Genomic DNA, 27329 nt, shown 5'->3' on the forward strand with positions numbered 1-27329 from the left:
CTAGATTGTGATTGCTACTGAGAGCATGAGTTTGTGCCAGCCTCAGAAAATGTGTAGTTTGGCAGAAGAAGTTTGGAAATCTCTTCAGGATCTATTGTTTCTGGTGTTGAAAGGTCTACAATTGAATTATATCCCTTGCAAGTGCAGCAGTCGTCAAGCTGTCAATGTGTTTGTTTAAAAAAAAATAATTAAAGAAAAAACAACAGCCCTTAGAAAGTCGGCAGCATTTGGTCAGGTTTCAGAAGAAACTGATTCAATGTGAAAGGATATCTGATATCTGTGAAGTACATGACTAGACCAGATTGACTTAACAGGTTTTGTTTACCATATTTCTGTATAGCCATGCCACCTGAAATTTGTTAAAAAATATTTAAAAAAGAAAAGAATAAAAAAGAAGATCAGATTATTCCCAGATTACTTATTTAGACTTTTGGACTGTCACCTAAAAGGGGTGTTGAGAGGTGTTGGCATCTCTGCACGGAGCAGGATGTGCAGGTGATAGGCTGGTGTAGGACAGGGGTTGTACAGCCACATGGACAATAGAACAAATGTCCTGACCCTCCAAAACAGGACACTTGGCCTCTTCACACGAACGTGAATAGGACTTTGAAGCCAGGCAGTCAGCACCTTTTCCCTGATCATTCAGTATCAGTGTATTATGAATAAAAGCACATGTGTACTTAGGAGATAATTCACTGGATGTAAATGAAGTCTTATCACCAAAATTTGTCACAAAGATGTCTGAGCTAGCAAAGAAGCGCGTCAGACAGACCTCAATGATGAAAAAGCAAATGGACATTGAATTTTGTCCTCTTTTAGCAACAAAATGATCGGACATTCTCAACCCTTTATCAGTCTGTGTCAAGTAACTGATGAAAAAGCAGTGGGACATTTGTCCTCTTTAGCAACAACAAAATCAGACTTTCTTAAACCTTTATGTGTCTGTGTCCAGTAACACTGATTAAAAAACAGTGGGACATTTGTCCTCTTTAGCAACAAAATGATCGGACATTCTCAACCCTTTATCGGTCTATGTCCTGAAGTAACACTGATGAAAAAGCAATGGGACATTTGTCCTCTTTAGCAACAAAATGATCAGACATTCTGAGCCTTTTATCCGTCTGTGTCCAGTGCCATTGTACATCCCTATAGGACTGAAGGTTCAGGCAGCTTTGATGGACAGAATGGCCGTGTGGTACAGAGAGGCACTGTTCTGACCCATGATGTTCCCTGGCACTTTGCAGGCAGAAACAGGACTGTTGACAGACAGGTGTGTGGAAAACGACCAGGGTGTGGCGCACCTGAGGAGGAAAAGCTCCACAAGGTGAGACTGACTGGAGCATTGTGCAAAGACTGACTGGAGCATTGTGCAGAGACTGAATGGAGTGTTATGCAAAGTCTGAATGGAGCTTTATAGGTCTGAATGGAGCATAATGCCAGGTCTGAATGGAGCATTGTGCCGTCTGAATGGTGTGTTATGCAAAGACTGATCAGAGCTTTATGCAAAGTCTGAATGGAGCATTATGCAAGGTTGGAATGAATTGTTGTGCAATCTGAATGGTGCGTTATGCAAAGACAGATTGGAGCATTATGCAAAGACTGAATGGAGCATTATGCCAAGTATACTTACTTTCGTCCTTTTTGTGTGTGTATGTGTGTAGTTTGTAAGGCACATTTTGATGTGAATACTTGCTAACAAAGCATACATTAACTTTGGTCAAGATTTTTTTTTTAAATCATTTTTATATTGTGCGTAATTTTACATAATGCAGCTTAATGCGATGTATGCACTCCACTCACACAATTCATGCACTAGCACCACACACACACATCTTGTAACACAGCCGAGGGGATGCTTGGCATCATAAGTATGTCGAAGATTGATTGAAAATCAACTCCGTTCAGCACATGTTAGGGAGACTGGGTGGCAGCAGGTTCCAGCTTTCTGGAGCAGTGGAACTTAATCCAAATTCCCCAGATGTCTTCATTTTACACTGTGGAACCTATAACCCTCTAGCATTCATACTGGTATTGGTGGTAGCTGCTTCATGCTTTTCTAGATTTTATACAGGGAGCATTTGTCTTTTTTTTGGTTGTTGTTGTTGTTGTCTTTTTTTTACCATCATACACTGATGTGTTATCACTTGGGGAGACATAATAATCAACAAAGAGCCCAGTGCTATAGTGATGTGTTGGTGCTGTTTTGAGTCCAGTACATTGTGAAGCAGAAACATTTTGGAGTGGAACTGCAAACAAAAAAAAAGAAGAAATTGCGAAAGTCAAGAAGTGGAACTTGGTATTCACATCAAGATAAAGGTGTACCCTGGTTTACATGGGGATAACCTGTATGTAAGGGACGGGATTGGGGCCAAAAAATGGTTAGGTTGGAAGAAATACATGTTTTCAGTCCGCCAGGAGAGTATCGCATAAAAAGTTCACATTTCCTGTGAGAATACTTGATGCATGTTTGTGTTGTGGAAACAAAAGATTGTCATGTAATTATTCATTACTTCACCTTATCAGCAAAGCTACATTGTCTGCATGTTTTCAGCACAGGACCAGAATATATATTTCATTAATTTGTTGTTTTTTTCAGCTAACAAATGATTAACTTATGTCCAGATGATATGGTAACATCTTTTTGGCAGGATGAGTATTTCAAGCACATGGCCAAATTACATGTTAGCTTGATGAATATTTCAGCATATGACCAAATTATATTTGAATTACACAGTTCCTGTTTATTTCATTTGTATATTTTTTTTATAATTAAAAACATTTCAGCATATAACCAAATTAAGTATTATTTACTGAATTAATTTGCGTCTTTTTTGGCAGGATGAATATTTCAGCATGCAACCAAATTGTATATTGTCTTCGTTTGCATTTTTTCAGCAGCATAAATATTTCAGCATATGGTCATGTAACATATTAGCATTACATAATGTGTCTTTTGGGCAGTGCACGGCATATGACAGTTTTACAGCAGTCTGTCACATGGATTCCTCATTCAGTTTTAAATGTCTCTCATAATTCACCTCTTCTGTTTTGCCTACCATCTTATAACTAAAGTGTTTCTTGAACTTTATGTGTTGGGTGTTGGTGTACAGTATTTCATACTTGAAGGCATGTGTAAGTATGTAAATGTATTTGTAAATGCTGTGTAAGTATGTAAACTTATTTTGTAAATGCTACAAGCTCCCTGTAAGTGAGATGAGACTGTCAGTGTACATTATCATTTAGTTAGTCAGCTAGTAGTATTGTGTGAACAAGAAACACACACAAAAACTGCAGTAATACAATAGAATAATATCCAGTTTTTCTGTGTATAATATAGGCTTTTTTCAAGGATAGATGATGTAGTGTGAAAAAAATTATGTATGAAATATGACATGTTTTTATGTGACACATAATTCTCTCTGTCTCCCTCTCAGTGATGAAGTATGACCTGTTTCTGTGTGACACATAATTCTCTCTGTCTCCCTCTCAGTGAATGATTTGACCGTATGTTTGTTCTTATGTCTGTGTGTACTGTGTTGCACACCCATAGCTCATCACTTGTATATGTGTTCATGATGTGCAGTTGTCAACTGTGACATGTCGTCCAAAGGTGGATTTGAAGCCCACACCTCACGATTATTATGATGACATATACTTGCAGTTCCTTCAGCACATACAAAACTCTGCTGCCAACTTGTCCTCAGAAAGAAAAGATCTGAGCACATCACTCCTCTTTTGCAACATCTCCACTGGCTCCCAAGATCAGCACTCTATGTTATAAATGTATTCACAAATCAGCCCCTTCATATCTCTGTGGCTGCCTTCACCTCTACACTCCATCTCGCTCTCTACAATCGGCTTCGGATCCACTCTGTTTACGCATACCCAGATTCAAACACTCCACTGTAGGCCACCGTTCTTTCTCTGTCTCTGGACCTTGTAATTGGAATGAACTTCCTCTTTCGCTTCGTCAAGTCTCCCCACTCAGCGCTTTCAGGTCTGGCCTTAAAACCCACCTCTTCCCAAAATAGTCTCCCTTACCTGCCTCTTCCTTCTCTTCAGGTTTCCCCCCCCAGTTTTAGAGTTATGCATGTGTGTGTGAATGACTGGTGTGAAAGCGCTTTGATTTGTCTCTGCACAAGATTCAGCGCTATATAAATATGATAATTATTAATTATTATTATTATATAGGTATCATGTGTGTTGTGCAGGGTGAAGCAGGACCAGAGAGGGAGTGAGAGAGAAGAGGGTCAGTTCATCACACACGCACCTGGCTGGACACACAGGTGCCTGGAGAAAAGGCCAGCACTGCTGGGCAGATGTGTGCTGATTCCTGCTGACACTGCTGTTATCATGTAAGATAGTCGTGTCCGACTCTGACCATCAGAACAGCAGAGGAGGCAACTGTTGTCCCGACTATCTTGGCTAGAATTTGATTATTGTGGAGAATGTCTTGCCTAAGTTACATCCCCACTCTCTCGGCCAAGAGGGTTTTAGGACAGTCAGTGTTGGGATGGTTCCCAGAGGCCAGCTAGCCCCCAAGGCTGCAGCACAAAGAGCCAGTGCAGTTTTGTCTCCTAGTTTGAGAGTCACGGTCCTTCACAAAAGACTTCTTCTTCTTCTTCTGCGTTCGTGGGCTTCAACTCCCACGTTCACTCGTATATACGCGAGTGGGCTTTTTACGTGTATGACCGTTTTTACCCCGCCATGTAGGCAGCCATACTCCGCTTTCAGGGGTGTGCATGCTGGGTATGTTCTTGTTTCCATAATCCACAGAACGCTGACATGGATTACAGGATCTTTAACGTGCGTGTTTGATCTTATGCTTGCGTATACACACGAAGGGGGTTCAGGCACTGGCAGGTCTGCACATATGTTGACCTGGGAGATCGTAAAAATCTCCACCCTTTACCCACCAGGCGCCGTTACCGTGATTCGAACCCGGGACCCTCAGATTGACAGTCCAACGCTTTAACCACTCGGCTATTGCGCCCGTCACACAAAAGACAAAAGCTGTAAATGATTTCCCATTGCAGTGGAGAAACTATTGATAATACTTTTATCATATATAGGCACACCACACACACGCACACACACACGATGGACATCTCTTGACATAGACACCACCACCTTGGAAACCGTTGCACAGGACTACTCAGCATGGCACAGCCTCAGTCATCCACAAAGGTTGATGGACCTCAGAGGCAATGAGAACTGTTGAAGACTTGGAAAGTGGCACACTTACAATTTCACACGGACTGTCCATCTAGGGTTTAAGTATTCTGCACAACAGTCAGAGAAATGGTTGGGTTAGCTAGCCCTGTAGACTGTTGTGTTATATAACTTTACTATTATTGTGTACTTTATTGGTTTATAAAGGTGGGAATTTTTTATTCAAGTTATGTTGTATAGGTGTTTTTCAATAACAGCAAAAAATGTTTTGGGATAAAGTTTGAAGTTATAAGAATATAAGTCAGAGTGATTGGATGAGAACTGGTGTCTTCATTGTATGGCCACAAGCTTTGTGATTAATGACGATGTTTAGCACAGGTAAAAGAACCATTGTCCCTGGCAAATTTTTTTTTTTTTTTATAAAAGTCCACTTTGATGGTATAACAAATACACTATCAGGCAGACAAAAAGGGGAGAGGCAAATTTCACAAGAAAAGTCTGTTGAGACTAACGAGTGCTAAAATACAATAAAATATATAAAAGTGGTTTTGTGTTGGTCACTTAGTTGTTGAAACAGTCACCTGTGTGCGTGTGTGGGTACGTAAGAGCATGTTTGTGTGTAATCATGAAATCAGATTGTAGAGCCATTCTTGGAGTTTCCTTGTTTGTCTAAACAGTATAGGAAAAACGATTTGAGCAAGAAAGTTGTGTAAATATGAAGGTTCTTAGTTGTTGGGTTTTTTTAATTTTTTTTAATGTGATTGATTTTTTTTCTTTATTTTTGTTAATGACTGGTGTGGTTTAGAATATATGGATCAGTCTGCATGCCGCAACACCACCTTGAAACTGAAATCGATTAAAAAACGTTAATTGATGGTTTGTGTTGCTTCTTTGCATGAATTTGGAAGTTTGAGAAGTGTTTTTGTGTCCTAGTGTGTTAAGTGTTTTTGTGTCCTGGTGTGTTGAGAAGTGTTTTTGTCCTGGTGTGTTGAGAAGTGTTTTTGTGTCCTAGTGTGTTAAGTGTTTTTGTGTCCTGGTGTGTTGAGAAGTGTTTTTGTCCTGGTGTGTTGAGAAGTGTTTTTGTGTCTTAGTGTGTTGAGAAGTGTTTTTGTGTCCTGGTGTGTTGAGAAGTGTTTTTGTCCTGGTGTGTTGAGAAGTGTTTTTGTGTCCTAGTGTGTTAAGTGTTTTTGTCCTGGTGTGTTGAGAAGTGTTTTTGTGTCCTGGTGTGTTGAGAAGTGTTTTTGTCCTGGTGTGTTGAGAAGTGTTTTTGTGTCTTAGTGTGTTGAGAAGTGTTTTTGTGTCCTAGTGTGTTAAGTGTTTTTGTGTCCTGGTGTGTTGAGAAGTGTTTTTGTCCTGGTGTGTTGAGAAGTGTTTTTGTGTCTTAGTGTGTTGAGAAGTGTTTTTGTCCTGGTGTGTTGAGAAGTGTTTTTGTGTCTTAGTGTGTTGAGAAGTGTTTTTGTGTCCTGGTGTGTTGAGAAGTGTTTTTGTGTCCTGGTGTGTTGAGAAGTGTTTTTGTGTCCTAGTGACAACATCCACACTGGGAGTGGGATACTTGCTTTCAGTTCAACACACGTACTGCCTGCACACTTCAACTTGACACGCGTGATAAAAAAACAATAACAAAAAACACGAACGGTGAATTTTGTGAACTGCTTTATTTGTTCAGCCATGAGCATTACCAAATTACAATGACAGTTGCTGTGAGTGAAGACACACAACTTGAGCCATAGCTTACTGACGTTCCATCAGATTCTTTGTCTTCCAGAATTTTGGTCGATTAAGAACATGCATTGGCATACTTGAAAACTGACAAATATACAGTGCACACATGAACATGTACACCTGCACACACACACACACACAAAATAGCACTCTCTTCTTCCCCAGGCACACACACACATGCTCCATGCAGCAAACATGCCTCACACACCCCACCACCCACGGAACACAGAAAAGGAACATGGGCACACAGGTAGCGACTATGTGAGAGTGTCTTCATGACGGATGTATTCTCCGATGTCTGCCTGATGAAATACCACTGGCATCATGGGGTCTGCGTGTCGACACGCCTCTGTCGATTTGGCTGCCACTCCAAAACCCTGAAACAGCACAGTCCATTGTTCAGAGATGCCAACCCCTGTCAAGTGTCTGTCGGAAATCAAAAAATTTGGTAGGAACAGTTTGAATATGGTAGGAACATCTCGACTCCCGACTCCAACTTGAATAAGCTACGTTCTCTCTTGTCTGGGCAAACGATTAAGCTGATTGGTCCACTCAATGCTGTTTCAATATAAAAACGCACGCAATCAGCTGAGCATCATCACGTGAGACCAAGGTTAGAAGTGACTGCCCTGGCCTCATGATCAATAGGTTTCAAGCATCTTACAACAGGAAAACATGTGATCATACTATATTGTCGAAAATAAACTCAGAGCAATTTTGATGTTAGTGTCAAGTCAGAACAAACTGCAATTGAGCATAACAAAGTATGGCGAAATTGTAACAGTTGGCATCTGATTGTTTCTCAAGGAGGTGTCACTAGATTCTGACAAATCTATATACGCTACACCACATCTGCAAGGCAGATGCCCAACCAGAAACATAACCCAACATGCCAGTCAAGCCCGGAGTGCATGATCACGTATCTCAGTACTTATCAGAGTGAATTTCTTCTACAGATTTCAGCCAAAGGACAACACTTAGGTTACCATGGGTTCTTTTTCACACAGAGGAATATGTTAACGACAAAATAATATATACACAGAGGAATATGTTAACGACAAAGTAATATACTATTTCACACAGAGAAATTTGTTGTGGCAAAAATATATATAACAGTATCTCACACACACATAAATATGATGTGACAAAAAGTTATACAATACAATACAGTTCAATCCAACATGATACCATACAACATAATATGATACAACTCATCCAATGCACCACAATGAGCACTCACCAAAGGGACATCACTCATGCTGTACACAACCACACCCTGGTACTGTTGTGTCCCTTCAGTGATCCGGCCCAGACCTGACTTAAGGACGTTGTGTCCGTACAGAAACTGCTGCTCTGCTGCCGGCTTCAGCCACACCTTGTACTGTGGGGGATGAAAAGGACATTGAGATTTGTATCAAGATTCCACAAAAGAAAGACACAGATTTGTATTGAGATTCCACATAAGAAGACACAGATTTGTATTGAGATTCCACATAAGAAACACACAGATTTTTTATCAAGATTCCACATAAGAAGACACAGATTTGTATTGAGATTCAACATGAGAAAGACACAGACTGCTATCAAAATTAAATAATGCAGTAATAGTAAGTTATTTTGTGTTGCGCCAATTCAATTGATGTTGCTCTAGGCCCTGTGCAATGCAACATTTCCAGTGAGAATACACTACAGCATGTTACACCATCAATGGATGCACCCAGGCTGGTCCAAGTAGGACAAAACCCTGCATCAAAAGTATAAACCAAGTTCAATCAAGTCAATGTCCACAGCTAACTATAACAAGTTCAATCCAATCAATGTCCACAGCTAACAATAACAAGTTCAATCCAATCAATGTCCACAGCTAACAATAACAAGTTTAATCCAATCAATGTCCACAGCTAACGATAACAAGTTCAATCAAATCAATGTCCACAGCTAACTATACTATGCATAAAATCATACATGCACACACTCTTACATAATAACATGCAGTTAAACATGCATGCATACACTCTTATAACAACAGACAGTTTATAAGTGTTTGCAGCATGTTCGTGTATCCTGTTTTAGTTTTGATGTATGCTGAAAACTCTTCTTTCACAGTAAATTAATAGAGCTGCCATTGATAAAAACACACATATATTTTACTTAATTTAAAAGCAAAATTTTCCAGCGACTGTCTCTGCTGTTTCTCTTGTACAATAGCTACCACTGTACTTATCAATCAATCACAAAATTTTTTCTTTTCCTTTTAAATTTTTTTAATTTTTTAATTTTTTGTAGAGTGAGATTTTTCTTGTAAAGTGTACTCTTTCCCATGTATCACAGTTTCAGTTCCTCAAGGAGGCATCACTGCATTCGGACAAAACCATATATGCTACACCACATCTACTAGGCCGATGCCTGACAGCAGCATAACCCAATTTGCTTCGTCCGGCCTTGGAATGCATTAATATATTTGTGTACCTAACAGAATGGATCTTTTAATTTTTTTTCAAGAATTTTACCAGAGGACAACATTGTTGCCATGGGTTCTTTTTCAGTGTCCCAGGTGCCTGCTGCACACAGGACCATGGTTAACTCACTCGGGACGACAAGTTTTCTCCCTTGCTTTTTTCCCCACAGACAGCCCATTTGTAAGGGTTTGGAAAAAAATTACAAAAAATACAAAATACAGAGTAAGAAAATGAAACTTTCAGAACTGGTTTATTACGTGTTGGGCTATTACATATTTTAAAAAAAGAAATCAAAATTCTGATCTTATTTTTACAGTTTCGCCATAATGTAGAAAATAATGCCAATTTTTCACCCCGAATCACCATACCCATGCTCACTTTCTGCACTTAATTCACTTTCTTCTTCGTCATCATCCACCTCTTCAATGTCTGACCCTTCAGTTTGTAGCATTCCAAGTACCTCGGCAACACTAAAATGTTGCCGTCGCTGCCTTGTTCGCCCCACAACATTTTGTGAAGAACCCACTTTGCTAACAGGCTGGCACATGAGCAGTGACTTTGTCAGCATGTGTGTGAGACAGGCCACATATGACAGGCTGGCCAATCATACCATTCGGTTGTGGAGTGACCCAGAATAGCGCACTCTGCTTGGCTAATCACAAAATCACGTGTACAGCATGTGATGGATTTTTATTTTTGGAAAATGCTACTCCATTCCGTCGCCCAAAACTGAATACATTTTATGTAGGGATGCTCACACATTCTGTCGTCCGCAGAGAGTTAAATCATCCCATCCAGATGACGGGATGCTCAGTTGATTCCCCTGTCAAACTTGGGAGAAATGACAAGACCAGGATTCAAACCCAGACCCTCACAAACACTGTATAGGCAGATAAGTGTCTTAACCATCCTGCCCCCTTCCTCCCCCCTCATCTTTTTCTCAGCAGTAAGTTCAACTGTGGCAGGTCCACTTCCTTTGCGTTAGCTGTGCTTGACTATGTGTGTATACATATGTATATGTATAACTACATGCATGTATATGGATGTGTATTGTGTGTGCATGTGTTTATGTAAATTTGTGCCTGCCTATGTGTGCGTATGTGTTAGGGTTGCTGTTAGATACACATGTATGTTAAAATGTATGTATGCAGTGTGTGTGTGTGTGTGTGTGTGTGTGTGTGTGTGTGTGAGTCACATTTTGGTGTGTGTGTAACATTGATGTAATGTTTTATGTTAACAAAAGCGTTTTTGTAAAGCACCTAGAGCAGATTTCTGGACAGTGTGCTATATAAGTATCCATTATTATTATTATTATAAAGTGTCACAGACTCTCAAACCCTGACCACTGTGTTGGTTTATGCAAAGATCAGGCATCTGCTCTTTTTTCTTTTATTTTCCCCCAACATGAGATGTGGTGTAGGGAATATAGATCAGTCTGCACACTTTGACAACTTGAAACTGATACCCTCTCAGATTGTGGCAGTTCTATGTTGGAAACGGGTGTGTCTGCTGCGACTGCAGAGTCAAGCTGGATTTACTTCCCTTGGACCAGCATCACTTTGTATGTAAACCCAATGTCCATGATTCTATTCCAATCAAAAAGTCTTCTGTTATTCAAGTACATATCAGTCATTCCAAGGTTTTGCCACCATGAAAAAATGTACATCTAATTTTACAAATTTTGGTTCAGCATTTTTTTTTATAGAAATTTTAGAAAGCTCTTACACATAACACAGTATGATTTGGAGTATCCACATGACTGATGAGAAGAAATGTATTAAAATCATATTGCACCTTGACAAAAAACACAACTGCATGCAAACACATGAAATATAAAACTAACAAATACGTATGAACTGAATCTCACAAAATATCGGAAAGCTCTCTCTCTTTCTTTCTATCTCTCACACAAACATACACACACTCACACACACACACACGCACACACACAACACAACACAACACACACTCACACACACAAAGCGGTAAGAAACCACCTCGAGACTCACCTTGGCGTAAGGAGCCAAATAGTCCAGGGCCGTGACCTGCAGTCTGAATTTCCTGGTCTTGGTGAACTTTCCAAAGCAGGTCCCAAAGGACAAGAGGTTTGGCCTGCCGATGTTGCCAGCCTTCTTCATCAGCTCCTCACTGACACCACACAATAAAGCACAAAACATGACCAATAATGATGATGATGATGATGAAATGGATACTAAAATAGCGCCTATCTTCAGTCAGAGACTAAGATCTAAGCTCTTTACAAACTCGGGGCCATTTGCACAACAGGCTGCCTACCTGGTTAGAACCAACTGAGAGCTGCCATTGGGCGCTCATCATTCGTTTCCTGTGTCATTCAAATCAGATGTCTGGCACACGCACATACACGCTCAGACAATGTAACATCTTTCTTCATCCGTTCCCCTCAACAAAGTAAAGCACAAAATATGACAATCATTGCCACCTGTCTTCACCCATTCTGCACAACAAAGTAAAGCACAAAATATGACAATCATTGCCACCTTTCTTCATCCATGCCTCACAACAAAGTAATGCACAAAGTAAAGCAAAAAATATTACCTATGTTGCCAGCTTCCTTCATTCACACCTGGGAGGAATGAGGAAAATCAAAGAGCCTTTCCCAAGAATACAACACCATGCCAAAACGGGGCCTCAAACCCTGATCACTGGTCAACACTGGATCACACGTCCAACACCAAACTGATTCTGCTATGGCAGCACTATTACACTATTACATGTTTTAACAAGAATATTTCTTGGCAACCTCCAGGCATGATCGTAAACTAGAGTACGCTCACCTGACGTAGTAGACTCTTTCTTTGTGCAGTCGGAAACAATAGGCCCCATCTTGCCTATCCAGGAGCAGTGAAATGCTGTCACCAATGCTGAAACAGAATGTCGGTTCAGTTTCATTGTTATCTGTTTCACTGGTTGCACTAATTCCTTTTTATCATCATTCTTTGGATCCTGGTTCTCTGATAAAATGCAGTGGAGAATTTTTTTTTTTTCATGAAAACAAGACAGAAAGAAACAAAACAAACTATTTGTAAAAATTAAATATTAGGATACAAAGTAAATAAACGTGATCTTCATCTCTTGACTAAGTTGAGCTTTCTCTAAAGGTTGAAATAACTAATATTATATGTTAATCCTTGCACCTTGGTTTTACTTCTGTATGAATAAAACAATATCGTACAAATGTTGTATCACTGCAAGTGCAACAATTCAGATGAAACCCTATGAAAAAAATTGTTACCAAATGTTTATCATAACATTTCTATTGTGCCACTGACTTAAAAAAAAAGAAAGAAAAGAAGTCCAAACACAAAAGCAAATCTGTTCATGAAAGCAAGTTATACACCCTTTCCAAGTTTTATAAACTTAAACATGTATACTCAACTGCATGAATTTAATCTAAAAGCAAATACCAAGCTCTGAGCATTTTTTTTTTTAACTGAGTGGCATATTCTTAGTTTCATTCAGGTAGTATCAATCCTGTTGATTAGCATACTCTAATTTGTTTATTCTGTGTTAAACACTAAACCATTACATTTGATTTATAAATAAAATAATCCAAACAGCTCCCATATTCATAAGAATATTTTCTGCAAACTCCATCATGATTATCCCAGAAAATAATCACACAGTATTAGAACATATTTTATTGTGGTCACATGAAAATATCAAATGAAATATGGTCACAGAAATAAACTTTCACTCACAGAATGATAGCCCATATAATGAGAGAAAACTTGGATTGATGGAAGTTGCTGACTGTGAATGCAGAAAAATAAGAAGAAAACCACTGATGTTTTTTAAATGACATTATCAATGGCTAGACATGATAAACAAATCAAATTATCATCAGTATGCAAGTGACAGATGGATGAGTAAATACAAAATAGCATACAACATAGTTATGTACTAATGTAGACCCAAAACTGATACTGTGATAGACAAGTGTGTATGTTTTAACGACTATGACTATGAGAGATAAAGGAAGGGAACGAGTGAGGAACTGGAAGAGGAACTCTCTCTCTCTCTATCTCCCTCTGTGTGTGTGTGTGTGTGTGTGTGTGTGTGTGTGTGTGTGTGTGTGTGTGTGCATCACTACATGTGTCAGTGTGGGTGTACTATACTGATACTGATAGTCATCAGTAAACTGACACTTGATGTGTAACAGACATTAATGAAGAACACAGCTGGGTTGTCACCCACAACCATCACTCAGCACCAGACTTCACTTACTGCCAACTGGCCAAGTTTGCACCTGAATATGAAATACTTCATCATGAGGCTGCTACATTTCTTCCCCTCCACTCCTCTGTGTGACTGGCATAGTGAACATCCATGCAATGTTCTGAGCATTATTCATTCCTTCGGGGGGGGGGACAAAATTGTGGACATTGTCAATAACGAAAATAAAAACTGTGTTTTAATAAAGTATTTACAATTCTGTTGTTCGAAGTATCTTCTGACGTTCGGTACAACATTCCAAAATATGTTAAATGTTTGGGAGTCACCACGCACTGTTTCTTCGTAAACTAAGGAACAAAAAAGATTTAGATACTGAAAAAATAATTCTAATAATACTGAGATACTAATGAAAAAAATAGACCAAAAATTAAAAACAAAAAATACAGTCATCATCAAAAAAGATTGAAAAGTGGAAGACAACAGCCCACAGAAAGATGGACTGATACAGCGAAATTATAAATAAGTTGTGACACTACTGTAGCAAAATATGACATTCATAATGTTACTAGTATAATTACTGCTTACTATTTTGTCAGCTTTTCAAAAAAGGTTGAAGTTTCTTCTTCTGTAAGAGGCCTCATTGTTAGTCTCTTCCAACGACAGGGCACACGTGTGTGGATTCGCTTCCGGATGATCAATGAGAGTTCTTTCCCTTCACATGCGTCTGTTAACAAAAATGCAGCGGAACATGTTTTGTATTATATTTTGGTATGGAAATATATGAACGTCATGCAGGAATATAGACAGACAGACAGACATGTAGATAAACACACACACACATATGCACTTTCCTTCTTCCTGTTTCCTAAAACATCTTAGACTTTTTGACCAAGTTTAAACGGATGGGGAAGCTTATGATTGATGTGGCTGCTAGTGCATTCTGAATGTGTGTGTGTGTGTGTGTGTGTGTGTGTGTGTGTGTGTGTGTGTGTGTGTGTGTGTGTGTGTCACGGTGTGTGTGTGTGTGTGTGTGTGTGTGTGTGTGTGTGTCACGGTGTGTGTGTGTGTGTGTGTGTGTGTGTGTGTGTGTGTGTGTGTGCCGGGGTCTGACTGAGTGTGCGTGCACGTGTGTGAAGGGGAATGGTATATATATATATATGTGTGTGTGTGTGTGTGTGTGTGTGTGTGTGTGTGTGTGTGTGTGTGTGTACCGGGGTCTGACTGAGTGTGCGTGCACGTGTGTGAAGGGGAATGGTATGTATATATATATATATATATATATATATATATATATATATATATATATATATATATCTATCTATCTATCTATCTATATATATATATATATATATATATATATATATGTGTGTGTGTGTGTGTGTGTGTGTGTGTGTGTGTGTGTGTGTGTGTGTGTGTGTGTGTGTGTGTGTTTGAACGTATGCTTTCACGCAGCCTATGTATACATTGTAAATATGCATTGCGTTAATGCGTGTGCATAGTTTCCCAGGTACATCTTTTTGCTGTGGAAATAGGAAAACATCGATGTAATTTTTATGTATAACACCATGAGTTTTGTCAAGTTTTGTAGCTTTCTGGATGGAATATTATATAAAGTCTCCAGTAGCACAGAGTAGTAGTCGTAGCAGCACCACCACCACCAGAAGTAGTAGCAGCATTGCTATTATTAGTAGTAGAAGTAGCATTAGTAGTAGCAGTAGTCGATAGAATACAACATTCACAAGAAAGGAAGAGGGACAGCGACCCCCAAGGTGGAGTTTTCCCTAATGTTTTGTTGTTGTTGTTGTTGTTTTGTTGTTGTTGTTGTTGTTGTTGTTGTTGTTGTTGTTGTGTGTGTGTGTGTGTGTGTGTGTGTGTGTGTGTGTGTGTTTTAAAGCAAAATGAGTTCCAGGAATTTTGAGACATCCAACGGTTCTATCTGACCGTCCACCAAAAAACAAAGAAACCCCTACCCCCCCCCCCTTCCCCCACCCCCCCAAAATCGCTTTTGGTTGCTGCAATATTATGTAAAGGGACAACCGGAGTCAAGACAGAGTACTTCTGTGGAAGCCACGTTGATTCCGCCAAGTTCGGATCAACCGGAGTTATTTCCCTTAGCCCGTCTGGCTACACAAAGCACAACGAACGCATGCATCGTACTACAGTTGCACCCCACCCTTGGCATTAAGCGCAAGCTATCTGGATCTGGCGAGCTGAGATCGCGAGTTCCAAGATGTTCATACCTATTCAATGAAAGCCGCCCTTATCATAGGACAGGACTTTAATCATTTATCTATAAGGGCAATCAGGTATTGATTAAAGCAATCATTTATTATTTCATTTCGGACAATCATTTATTATTATTTGTGCATAAATTCAGGCAATTACTTGATAATCTGTGCAATCATCAGTGCATTGATTCAGTCAATCATCCATTGATTCTGGCAATAATATATTGATTCTGACAATCAGGCAATCTATTAATTCAGTTCAGGCGATCATTTATTGATTCAGGTAATCGATCTAGGTTATCTTTTTTCAGTCGTTTTACCTTATCTAAGAGTATTGACTCAGGCAATCATGTAGTTCCATTGATTTCAAGGACTCATGAACTAATTCGGGCAACCATTTCTTGAATCGGACAATTATGTATTGATTCAGGCAACTGATTCAGGCAATCATATATCAGTTGATTTCGGGGAATCAAGCACTAATTCGAGCAATCATTTATTGATTCGGCAATCATTTATTGGTCTGGGTAAATATCTATTGATCAGTCTGGCGATCTTCATTTACTGATTCAGCCAATCGTTTATTAAATCGGGCAATAATTTATAAGTTGATTCTGACAGTCACTGAGGCAATCGTGTATTGATTCAGGCAGTCGATCCACGTACTCGGTTTGTGTGTGTGTGTGTGTGTGTGTGTGTGTGTGTGTGTGTGTGTGTGTGTGTTGTTTTTGTTGTTGTTTTGTTTTGTTTCGTTTTACCGTATTGAGGAGTACTGACTGAGGCAATCACAGATTGATTTCAGTCGGGGAATCAGGCACAAATTCAGGCAATCATGCATTTATTGATTCGGGCAATCACTTATTGATTCAGATAACAGTTTATTGATTAGAGCAATCATTTATTATTTCGGTAATCATTTGCTTACTTCGGGCAATGGTTCATTGATTCAGACAATCATATATTGATTCTGGCAAGTCATTTACTGATTCGGCCAATCATGTATTAATTCAGACAATCGATCTAGCCAGGTGTGTGTGTGTGTGTGTGTGTGTGTGTGTGTACTTGTGTGTGAGATTCGATGAAGTATTGTGAGGGTAGGTAGCAGGAGAAGGTATAGGGAGTGTGTTTTCGTCTACAATCACAAATTGCAGAGAAATGTTTATACAAATGTCCGAGCGAACAGGGACATGTCCTCCCTACTCCTTGTGGTTAAAAATTATATTGTATTGTATTGTATTGTATTGTATTACTCTTTTTTGTCACAACAGATTTCTAGATTTCTGTGTGAAATTCGGGCTGCTCTCCCCAGGAAGAAATCCATATCCCTCCCCCCTGCCCCCCCCCCCCCCCCCCCATCCCCCACCACACACACCACTCCCCACCGCACCTGCTTGTTGTGACTCAAGTACAGACCTCCCAGGCCACTCGGGATGTTTGACGTCACACGAATTGAATGAGGAAGGGGAGGGAAGCGGAGGTAGAGGAGGGGAAGGGAGGTAAGCAAGATCCGGGGATGAATGTGGACACGATTGCGGACGAGGGGAGGGGGAGTGGGGGGGAAGGGTGCGTGGAGAGAGAGGGAAGGAGGGGGTGAGTGGGGAGCTGGGAGAGGAGGAGGGGATGGGGTGTGGGTGTGGCGGTGGGTGGTGGACAGGAGTGAGTGAGCGAAGCCGTTGACAAGTCCATCTGTTTACCCGGAAGTTGAACAGCTCCCGTTACAACACTATTTCCTCTTCCGGGTCGCTCGCCGTTTCCGGTGCGGCAACTTTCCCATTGACTAATTGCCTCTGTGTTGTCTGTCTCGGTGTCTGTCTGTTCTCTCTCTCTCTCTCTCTCTCTCTCTCTCGCTCGCTCGCTCGCTCGCTCTTGTGAAAGCACAGAGAACAAGATGCAGTCTTACTATTCAGAACAATACCAGAGTAAGTGAGGAGGATACCAGTGTATAATGTCTATCATCCCGTGTTCAGACTGTTCAGACTGTAAGCCAGATAATAAGGTAAAGATTGAACAATATCAATAATAGAATGGATGATCGAGTTGTGTGGTGGTTTTTTGTTTGTTTGTTTATCGTTGTTGTTTTTTTAAATAATGTTTTTTGATTCCCTATTGTATGGATGTTGTCTTTCGATGGAGGCTGTCTTGTTTTTCTTTGTTTGCTTGTTTTGTTTTGTTTTGTTTTGATGGATTACGCAGAGTGTGTGGTGTTGTGCTTGTGGTGACATTAGGAATAATCCTTATCACCCCCTTGTCAACAGACCTATGCAGGTGATGACAATAAAATATCAAAACGTCAAAGCGTCTCTCTCTCTCTCTTGCGCGCTCTCTCGCTCCCTCTCTTTCTCTCTCATGCGTGTCCATAATAATAATAATAATGATATCAAAGAGAAGAGTGAAGAAATGCACATTTATACAGCGCCCTTTCTCTGTAAGAACTTTGGGCGCTTTACATGAAAGAAAAGGTTACAGATTATATCTAAAATAAACTCCTCATAACCCCACACCCCTTCCACAACCTCTCTCTCATCCCTCATACATGCAAAGTGAGTTGGCACTGAGGTATGTAGCGGTGTTGCAGAAGCGAGGGACCATGGCTGCTGTCAGCTATGTCTTGAAAGGGTTCGTGGTTATTACTGCTTATAGTCCAGCCGACCGCACAGGGCCATGTCAGGACTGTTTTGTAAAGTGAGTTTTTAGTGAAAAGGGGAAAGGTAGAGATGGAGTCAGAAGTATGGAATATGTATGCACGAAGATTTCTGTTTTCTTCTTCTTTCAATTTTTGTGTGTATACTCTTTGTAGTGGATGTGAACTAGCAACTGAAGACATAATACCTAGAATCTCAAAAATCACAATCCAAGGACAATCATGTGTGTGGTGGGTGGGGAGTGATGGTGGTTGTGGATATGTGACAAAGTGTTTTTGAGACTAAGAGAGACAGGCAGACAGAAAGAGAGAGACAGACAGACAGAGAGAGAGAGAGAGGGGGGGGGGAGGGGGGGGAGGTATGAGGGGGGGATGTTTTTGATTGATTGATTGGTAAAGTGTGTGTGTGTGTGTGTTTGTGTGTGTGTGTGCGCGCGCGCGCATTCCTGCGTGCGTGCGTGCGTCCGCGCCGCGCGTGTGTGCGTACTTGTGTGTGTTCACATATAGCATTCACAGAGAATTATAGCCACACACACACACACACACACACACACACACACACACACAAACACTCCCCCTCTCCCAAGCGCGCATGCACCACCACTCCCCCCCCAGCCCCCTCCACCACCACCCATCCCCACGGCTTCCCATCCCCCCTCCACCCCACCTCCCCCTTCCCTCCACACACGCACGCTGGCCTGCACGATCGGAAAGTGGCCGGGCTGTAATGACGGCGGGGGACCATTAAGGCGCCATCCATCAGTGTCCGCTTCTCATTCAGTCCCCCTACCTTTCTGGGGGCGGTGGCCTTGGCTGCAAGTCGAAGAACCCAGTGTCAATTCGGTGCCCGGAAAAAAAAAGGACGAGACTTATGTGGATGAATAGATTATTTCATACTAGATATACGCATGTTTTACTTATTGATTTGTCTTGGTAAGAAAAAATGCAATAAAATAAAATAGAAAGGAAAGACGAAACACATGTTGATGAATAGATTATTTCATACTAGATATACATATGATTTACATAATGATTTGTCTCCGTAACAAAAAAAAAAAAAAAAAAGAAAAAAGAAAAGACGAAACACACGTGGATGAATAGATTATTTCATACTAGATATACATATGTTTTACTTACTGATTTGTCTCGGTAAGAAAAAATAAAATAAAATAAAAAGGAAAGACAAAACACATGTGGATGAATAGATTATTTGTTACTACAGATATCCCTTCCTTATTCATTTGTCTTGGTAAAACAACAACAACAAAAAACAACACAAAGACGAGACACATGTAGATGAATAGATTATTTCATACTACATATAGATATATTTTACTTATTCATTTTTCTCGGTAAGAAAAAAAAAGACAAGACACATTTGGATGAAAAGATTATTTCATACTGTATATAGATACGTTTTATCTATTCATTTGTCTTGGTAAATATTTATTTACTTATTTCAATATTTATTGGTTTATTTGCTTAATGTAACCATTTGCCTATTTAAAGAAAGATCTATTTATCTGTTTAAAGAAATATGTTTTCATTTATGCATATATTAATCTATTACTTAATTTACCTATTCAGTTATGTATATTTGTTGTTTTCTTTCCTTGTTTAACGTTGCTGTTGTTGTTTATCTCTCTGGTATATCTCTGTCTTTTTTCATATTCTTTTTTTTTCTTGCTTTTTCCCCCCAAAAGTTTAAGACTACAATATAGACACCCAATCTTCGCCAAAGAAACCCGTGCAGACAATACTGCATCTTCATCAGATTTGTACGCCGAGTTGCTGACTTCAGTAAAAAATTGAAAACTACCTTTGTTTTGACCACGTGAGAGGATCCCAAGGCCTTACTTAAACAACTGCCCAAGGAACTGTTGAGGGGGTAGGGGGGGAGGGGGGGGGGGGGGGGGGTGGAGAGGAAGAGAGAAAACCCAACAACAAAACAACATTCAAGAACAACCAAAAAACGATGGACTGGCATCATTGCAGAGTGGACAGGTAAACCATTCACAGAGACCTATGGCTTTGACACACAACTGACCGACAGAGCTCAAGGAATCTGGTGAACAGTCCACCTTCTGCCTGTGTGCAGCGTACAAGTGACTCTTCGCGAAGTTAAGGGAGAAGAAGGAGGAGGAGGAGGAGAAGAAGAAGGAGGAAGAGGAGGAGGAGAAGAAGAAGAAGGAGGAGGAGGAGGAGGAGAAGAAGAAGAAGGAGAAGAAGAAGGGGAAGAACAAGAACAAGAACAAGAGGAGGAAGATTTGCATTGTATTATGTTTTTGTTGTGTTGCGTTGCGTTATGTTCTGTTGTGTTGTGCTATGTCGTGTTGCGCTTAGATTTGTCTCTGCACAAGATTCAGCGCTATATAAATACCATTATTATTATTATTATTATTATTATCGTTGTTGTTGTTGTGTTACGTTATATTGTGTTGTGTTGTGCTACTCATGATGTCGTGTTGCATTGCGTTGCGTTATGTTGTGTTGTGCCGGCTATGTTGTGTTGTGTTACGTTCTATTGTGTTGTGTTGTGCTATTTCGTGCTGTGTTGCGTTGTATCATGTTGTGTTGTGCTGTGTCGTGTTGTGTTGCGTTGTGCTATGCTGTGCTGTCAATGTGTTGCGTTGCATTGCGTCAGTTGCGTTTTCTCGTCTGTATGGTTTTGTCATATTTTGTCCTTCGCTTTCGCTTCTTTCTTCTTCTTCTTCTCCTCCTTCTTCTTCTCCTCTTCCTCCCCCTCCTCCTCCTTCTTCTCCACATCACCGTCCTTCTTTTTGCTTCTTCAATTGTTGTTGTCAAGCTGTTGACTTTGTCAATGTCTACAGTCATAATCTCATTCCATTCTCTTACCTCAAAGACAGGACGAAAACCGCCGCCAGGAGCAGAATTTCAGTGCGGAACACTTCTGATCTCCGGGCACTGAAGTTCCCCACCCCTATTCCCTTCACACACACACACCACCCTTCTTCTTCATCATCATCACACCCCTTTTCTCTGTCGCCCATATTTTCAAGGAAAAGGAGGTCCGCAGCAAATACAAGATGGCGGCGGCCAGGGTTATTTTATCGTGGGAATAATAACCACGGCATAGAGACAGAGAGAGAGAGAGTGGGGAGAAGAGCTGGGGGCGGGAAAACATCGATTCAGTTGGTGCCGAAGCTATTTGACTTTCTTCTTTTCAACCAGGTCCGGGTGTTACGGCGGCTGAAACTGACGAAGACCTGTGGAAAAGTTGAAGCGGGCTAATCAGTCGCGAGCTCCAGTCACTGATGAGAAAGCTATACCCCTTGACGCGCATGCGCTGTAAGCCCCAGACATGCAGTCTCGCGCGCTGACACACGTGAGCACGTGAGTGCACGTGGCGTTCGTCTGTCTCGGCTGTGCCTGTCATTTTTTCATTTGAGGCTTTGAGAAATTCTTTTATAATATTATCTAATCCACTTGCCTTATTGTTGGGTTGTTTTTTGTTTGTTTGTTTGTTTTTGTGTATGCCTTTTTTGTGTTGTTGTTGCCGTTGTTGTTATTTTTTATAACCATTTAATCCTTTCAACAACCTTAGCTTTGGATATCAAATCATTCAGTGGAGGTTTTTCTAACGCACTTTCTTCTAAAGTAACATTATTCACATAATTACCACATCCCTCCAGATTCATATTTCTAAACATGTCATATAACATTTTACAGTCAGGCAATGTTATCTTATTCTTTTTCTTATTTCTATTTTCAAAAAGCCCAGTAAAGAGGCAAAGTCTAAATTATTGTTATTTAGTTGTTTGGTTTTTATATACACCTTTTATACTCTTTTGCAGTTCATTTAATTTTTGCCTTAAAAGGCATTCTGGTTTCCCAGGCGCTATGCTCTACATCTAGTTCTTTTAAAACGCTCTCTCTTAAACTTTTTTTTTTTTTTTTTTTTTTTTTGCACATAGAGTTGACTTCATCAAGATTTTGCCCCTTATAAATATTATTATTATTATTATTATTATTAGTAGTAGTAGTAGTAGTAGTAGTAGTAGTAGTAATTTTTTTATGTATTTATCTATTATTATTTATTTATTTATTTGATTTATTTATTTATTTATTTTATTTTATTTTTGTTATTTTATTTTTATTTTTTCTCAAGCCTGACTAAGCGCGTTGGGTTACGCTGCTGGTCAGGCATCTGCTTGGCAGATGTGGTGTAGCGTATATGGATTTGACCGAGCGCAGTCCTTGAGCTACTGATACTGATACTTAACCTGGCATTCTTCGTTAATCCAAATGGTTTCGGTTCATGGTTTTATTTGACCTGTTTTTTTTTGTTTTTTTGTTTTTTTGTCTTTTGTTTTTTTCACCATTCCCAGTTTGATGGCATTATCCAACAAGGCTTTATTCGATTTACTTACTATGTAATTTATTGCGTCTGCTGAAACAAAGTCAGGGTAGCTATGTAGTAAATATAATTCATTATCTAGCTCATTAACTACAGCGTGACAAAATTGTTCAGTGAAGTTATGCTTTAATTATTCGACCGTTTTATATAAACTGTTTGAAGAGACCCAACATCGCTGTCATCATTGTCAAGTATGTCCTCAACAACATGAAGAACACTGTCTGAAATAGCAGGGGAAAATGAACGTAAGAAAATCAGTTCATCAAATCAAAGTCCAAATGAACGTCAGAAAATCAGTTCATCAAATCAAAGTCCAAATGAACGTCAGAAAATCAATTCATCAAATCAAAGTCCAAATGAACGTCAGAAAATCAGTTCATCAAATCAAAGTCCAAATGAACGTCAGAAAATCAATTCATCAAATCAAAGTCCAAATGAACGTAAGAAAATCAGTTCATCAAATCAAAGTCCAAATGAACGTAAGAAAATCAGTTCATCAAATCAAAGTCCAAATGAACGTCAGGAAATCAGTTCATCAAATCAAAGTCCAAATGAACGTCAGGAAATCAGTTCATCAAATCAAAGTCCAAATGAACGTCAGAAAATCAGTTCATCAAATCAAAGTCCAAATGAACGTCAGAAAATCAATTCATCAAATCAAAGTCCAAATGAACGTCAGAAAATCAGTTCATCAAATCAAAGTCCAAATGAACGTCAGAAAATCAATTCATCAAATCAAAGTCCAAATGAATGTAAGAAAATCAGTTCATCAAATCAAAGTCCAAATGAACGTAAGAAAATCAGTTCATCAAATCAAAGTCCAAATGAACGTAAGAAAATCAGTTCATCAAATCAAAGTCCAAATGAACGTCAGAAAATCAGTTCATCAAATCAAAGTCCAAATGAACGTCAGAAAATCAATTCATCAAATCAAAGTCCATCACACAAAACTCTTAAACATTTTGCAACATGTTCTGTGAAACAATTACATTATCCACCATGTCAGTTTCCCACCCCGGCATAAGTCCCCGGCTCAGCCGTCCATATTTTCACCCCCTCCTCTAGACCTTGAGTGGTGGTCTGGACGCTAGTCATTCGCATGAGACGATAAACCGAGGTCCGTTTGCAGCATGCACTTAGCGCACGTAAAAGAACCCACGGCAACAAAAGGGTTGTTCCTGGCAAAATTCTGTAGAAAAATCCACTTCGATAGGAAAAACAAAAAAACTGCACGCAGAAAAAAGTACCAAAAAAATGGGTGGCGCTGTAGTATAGCGACGCGCTCTCCCTGGGGAGAGCAGCCCGAATTTCACACAGAGAAATCTGTTGGGATAAAAAGAAATACAAATACAAATACAAGTCCCCACCCGTCTGTGAACTATAACCAACTGACGAGTTCTACAAGAGCTAATTAGATTAGGGCCTATGTTATTAAGGTCCAAAGGTTCAAAATCATTTTTAATCCGAGAAACCCGATTTGGGCACATGGAGACACGCAATCGCACGAAGAAGAAGAGAGAGATATATATTTTTTTAATATTCAAAAAAGGGGCGGCGGAGGGGGTGGGTGGGTGGGTGGGGGGGGGGGGGGCACTCACAGTGGAACCCAAGGAAAAGAAAACCTGCAGGGCCCACATGCACAAACGCGAATAAAGAATCAGCAATTCAGTATAAGAAAAAAACAAAAAACAAAAAAAAACAAAACAAAAAAAACCCAACAAAAAACAACAACAACAACAAAAAACAACAACCCCAACACAAAAAAACCCAACCAACCAACCAACCAAACAACAACAAAAAAACAACAACAAAAAAACACACACACATACACATACGAAATATATTACTTGAAGCGCTTAGTACTGTTATCCTGACATAAGAAAAAAGAATAAGAACATGAAAATTATCGCACAGATTCAATAATAATTTTCAAAAATTTTGCCAGCTTCAACAACACTTTTTTCTTCGGGAAGTTAAAGAGTGTACTGAATTTCAGTGTGTTCGGTCGTTTACAATAAAATGGTTTTAAGAATGCTTTTCTGGTGTCTGAAAAGAACGAGCATTTAAAGACGTAATGGAATTCGTCTCCCAGTTCACCTGAATTACATTTTCTACAAACCCTCTCATTTCTGTCAGCACATAAGAATCTTCCTTCCTGGATAGGTAAATTGTGATTGAGAGTTCTAGACTTCATAACTAGAGTTCGGTAATTATCTGGGAGAATTGTAATATATTTTTCAAACTGAAAATTTTCTTTCTATAATCTGTAGTTATAATACAGTTCATTTTTATTTATTTCTGCACTCCAGGTCTGTATATATTGGTCTCTGAACCTTTGCTTTGTTATAGACTTAATTTTATTGTATGAAGGACGCATGTCACAGATATTTGTTATTTGTTTGCTAGTCTGACTGGAAACTGATATTTAAAAAAAAGTCCCGATCATCATCAACGTGGTTATTGCCAACAAGAATTTCATTTAGCTGCCCTGTTCTGGAGTAATGTTACCCATCAAACAAGCGTTATCAATTCCGAGCTGAACAATAGAAGCATCCAGTAAACATATGCATGCAATCTCTCTCTCTCTCTCTCTCTCTCACACACACACACACACACACACACACGCACACACACATCCACATATGCGGACAATGGCAGCGAGTGAGTTAAAACCCCTTCAGTGCCAGGGGGAAAACAGTAGAAAGTGGTGTTTCAGGTCATAAAACATTATCCAAAACAATAAGCCTAAAACTGAGAAAATTGTCTGGTGATATACCACTCTAGACGAACTGTGTGAATTTTCAGCCTTCCAGAGCTGTTTCCTTTTTTTCTGATGACGTCATCAGTGACTTTACTATGCACGTACGTAATACGTTTATCGCAGTCCAGGGGTTTTAACAGCCAGCCAGTGCATAGGACAGTGTTGGAGATGCTCTTCTGTAGTTTAGTTTTGTACCGCATTACACTTTTTTAATAATCACGACAGATTTCTGTGAGTGACATTGGGGCTGCTGTTTCCAGGAAGAATGCATTGCCACAATGCAGCGTCACCTAGTCTATCCTCTGTGTAAGTGTATTTTTGTTACTATCAAAACACTGAGGACTTTTATCCACAGATTTTTGTCAAGATAAGCCATTTTTTGTAACCGTAAGTTTTTGTACGTGCGTTAAGTGCATGCTGCACAAGGAACCTCGGTATATCGTCCCATCCGAAAGACTAGCATCTAGACCACCAGTCAAGGTCAAGTGGAGGAAGGTTGGGGGGAAAATCACGGTCCGTGTATTATTGGACTCGAACCCGCTTCCTAGTCGGGCTCTTTACCACTAGGCCACCGCTCCACCTCATGGTTACACAGCCCAGCCTTTGCAAGGGAGGGCACTCTACAAGAGACGCCCCTTCATTGTCTTCCCTTGTCCTCAGAGCCAACCGTCGCTGACGCAGCTGTCCTCGTGTCATCCGACACCCACAGTTGTCGTCCCTGCTCTTGGAATTGTCTCCCCTCGCTGACGACAACAGCTTCCGGTCTGCCGGTCGCCAAAGATGGCGGCCATTTCCTGTTCGAGTTCCCGGATGTCGTCCTGGCTGTGCGTGCGCATTCTCGTCATCAGGGAAGTCTTGCTGTGTCGGCGTGGCTCGGCGATGCATATATTTTGGGTGCTTGTGTGCTGGCGTGGGTGTTGTGTTTCGTGGGGTGTGTTTGTGTGTGTGTGTGTGTGTGTGTGTGTGTGTGTGTGTGTGTGTGTGTGTGTGTGTGTGTGTGTGTGTGTTGTGGTGTGTGTGTGTGTGTGTGTGTGTGTGTGTGTGTGTGTTTGTGTGTGTGTTGTGTTGTGTGTGTGTGTGTGTGTGTGTGTGTGTGTTGTGTTGTGTTGTGTGTGTGTCTCTCTCTCTCTGTGTGTGTGTGTGTGTGTGTGTGTGTGTGTGTGTGTGTGTGTGTGAAAGGAGCACTGACGCGAGTGTTCCTGTGTCATCACTTCATTTACCATGTTCCGATCAACATCTGTTTGACCACTGTGCCTTTCTCGTCCTCACTCCTGTGTCACAAGGCAAGACAAGGCTAGGCAAGGGAAGATCAGGCAAGGCAAGGCAAGGCAAGGCCAGGAACGGAAAGACAAGATATCACACGACAAAACAAGGCCATGCAAGACAAGGCAAGGCAATATCAGGTAAGACAAGACGTCAAGGCATGGCAAGGCAACACAGGGCAGGTTCAGATCAGACAAGGCAAGGCAAGTTCATGTAAGACAATGCAAGGAAAGCTATGTATATTTCAGGAAAACCCCAGCTGGGGGATACAAGACAAGGCAAGGCAATGCGAGACAAGACAAGTTTCTTTCAAGAAACTCCGTTGGTGTATATGTAGCCGGTGGGCAGGGTTCTCCCACCACATCAGTCCAGGTTCTTTTTAAGTCTTTATTGAGGACGGGGAACTGGTCATCCATTCAGTCCCTTCAGCGCCGCCATACAAAACTCTGCTGCCCGACTCGTCCTCAGAAAGAAAAGATCTGAGCACATC

General features: G+C 40.3%; 2 protein-coding genes across 2 annotated transcripts in view; one reads left to right on the forward strand and one right to left on the reverse strand.

Moving 5' to 3' along the window:
* Window positions 1-6046, forward strand: part of LOC143276656 (heterogeneous nuclear ribonucleoprotein A1-like 3) — a 28810-nt gene extending 22764 nt beyond the window's left edge. The window contains exons 10-11 of the transcript XR_013053599.1: window positions 1245-1324; window positions 4212-6046. The gene's annotated coding sequence lies outside the window, so the exon portion shown is untranslated. The remainder of the gene's footprint in view (window positions 1-1244; window positions 1325-4211) is intronic.
* Window positions 6047-6808: 762 nt separating this feature from the next.
* On the reverse strand, window positions 6809-14278 carry LOC143276585 (60S ribosome subunit biogenesis protein NIP7 homolog). The gene is made up of 5 exons (XM_076581184.1): window positions 14154-14278; window positions 12170-12256; window positions 11363-11501; window positions 8135-8275; window positions 6809-7271 (listed from the first exon to the last, which is right to left on the reverse strand). Exons 1-5 carry the CDS (start codon window positions 14207-14209, stop codon window positions 7152-7154), a joined length of 543 nt encoding a protein of 180 aa, XP_076437299.1. The 5' UTR covers window positions 14210-14278; the 3' UTR covers window positions 6809-7151.
* Window positions 14279-27329: the final 13051 nt, after the last annotated feature.

Source organism: Babylonia areolata, chromosome 32, assembly GCF_041734735.1.
Source record: "Babylonia areolata isolate BAREFJ2019XMU chromosome 32, ASM4173473v1, whole genome shotgun sequence".
NCBI classification, from domain to species: Eukaryota; Metazoa; Mollusca; class Gastropoda; order Neogastropoda; family Buccinidae; genus Babylonia; species Babylonia areolata.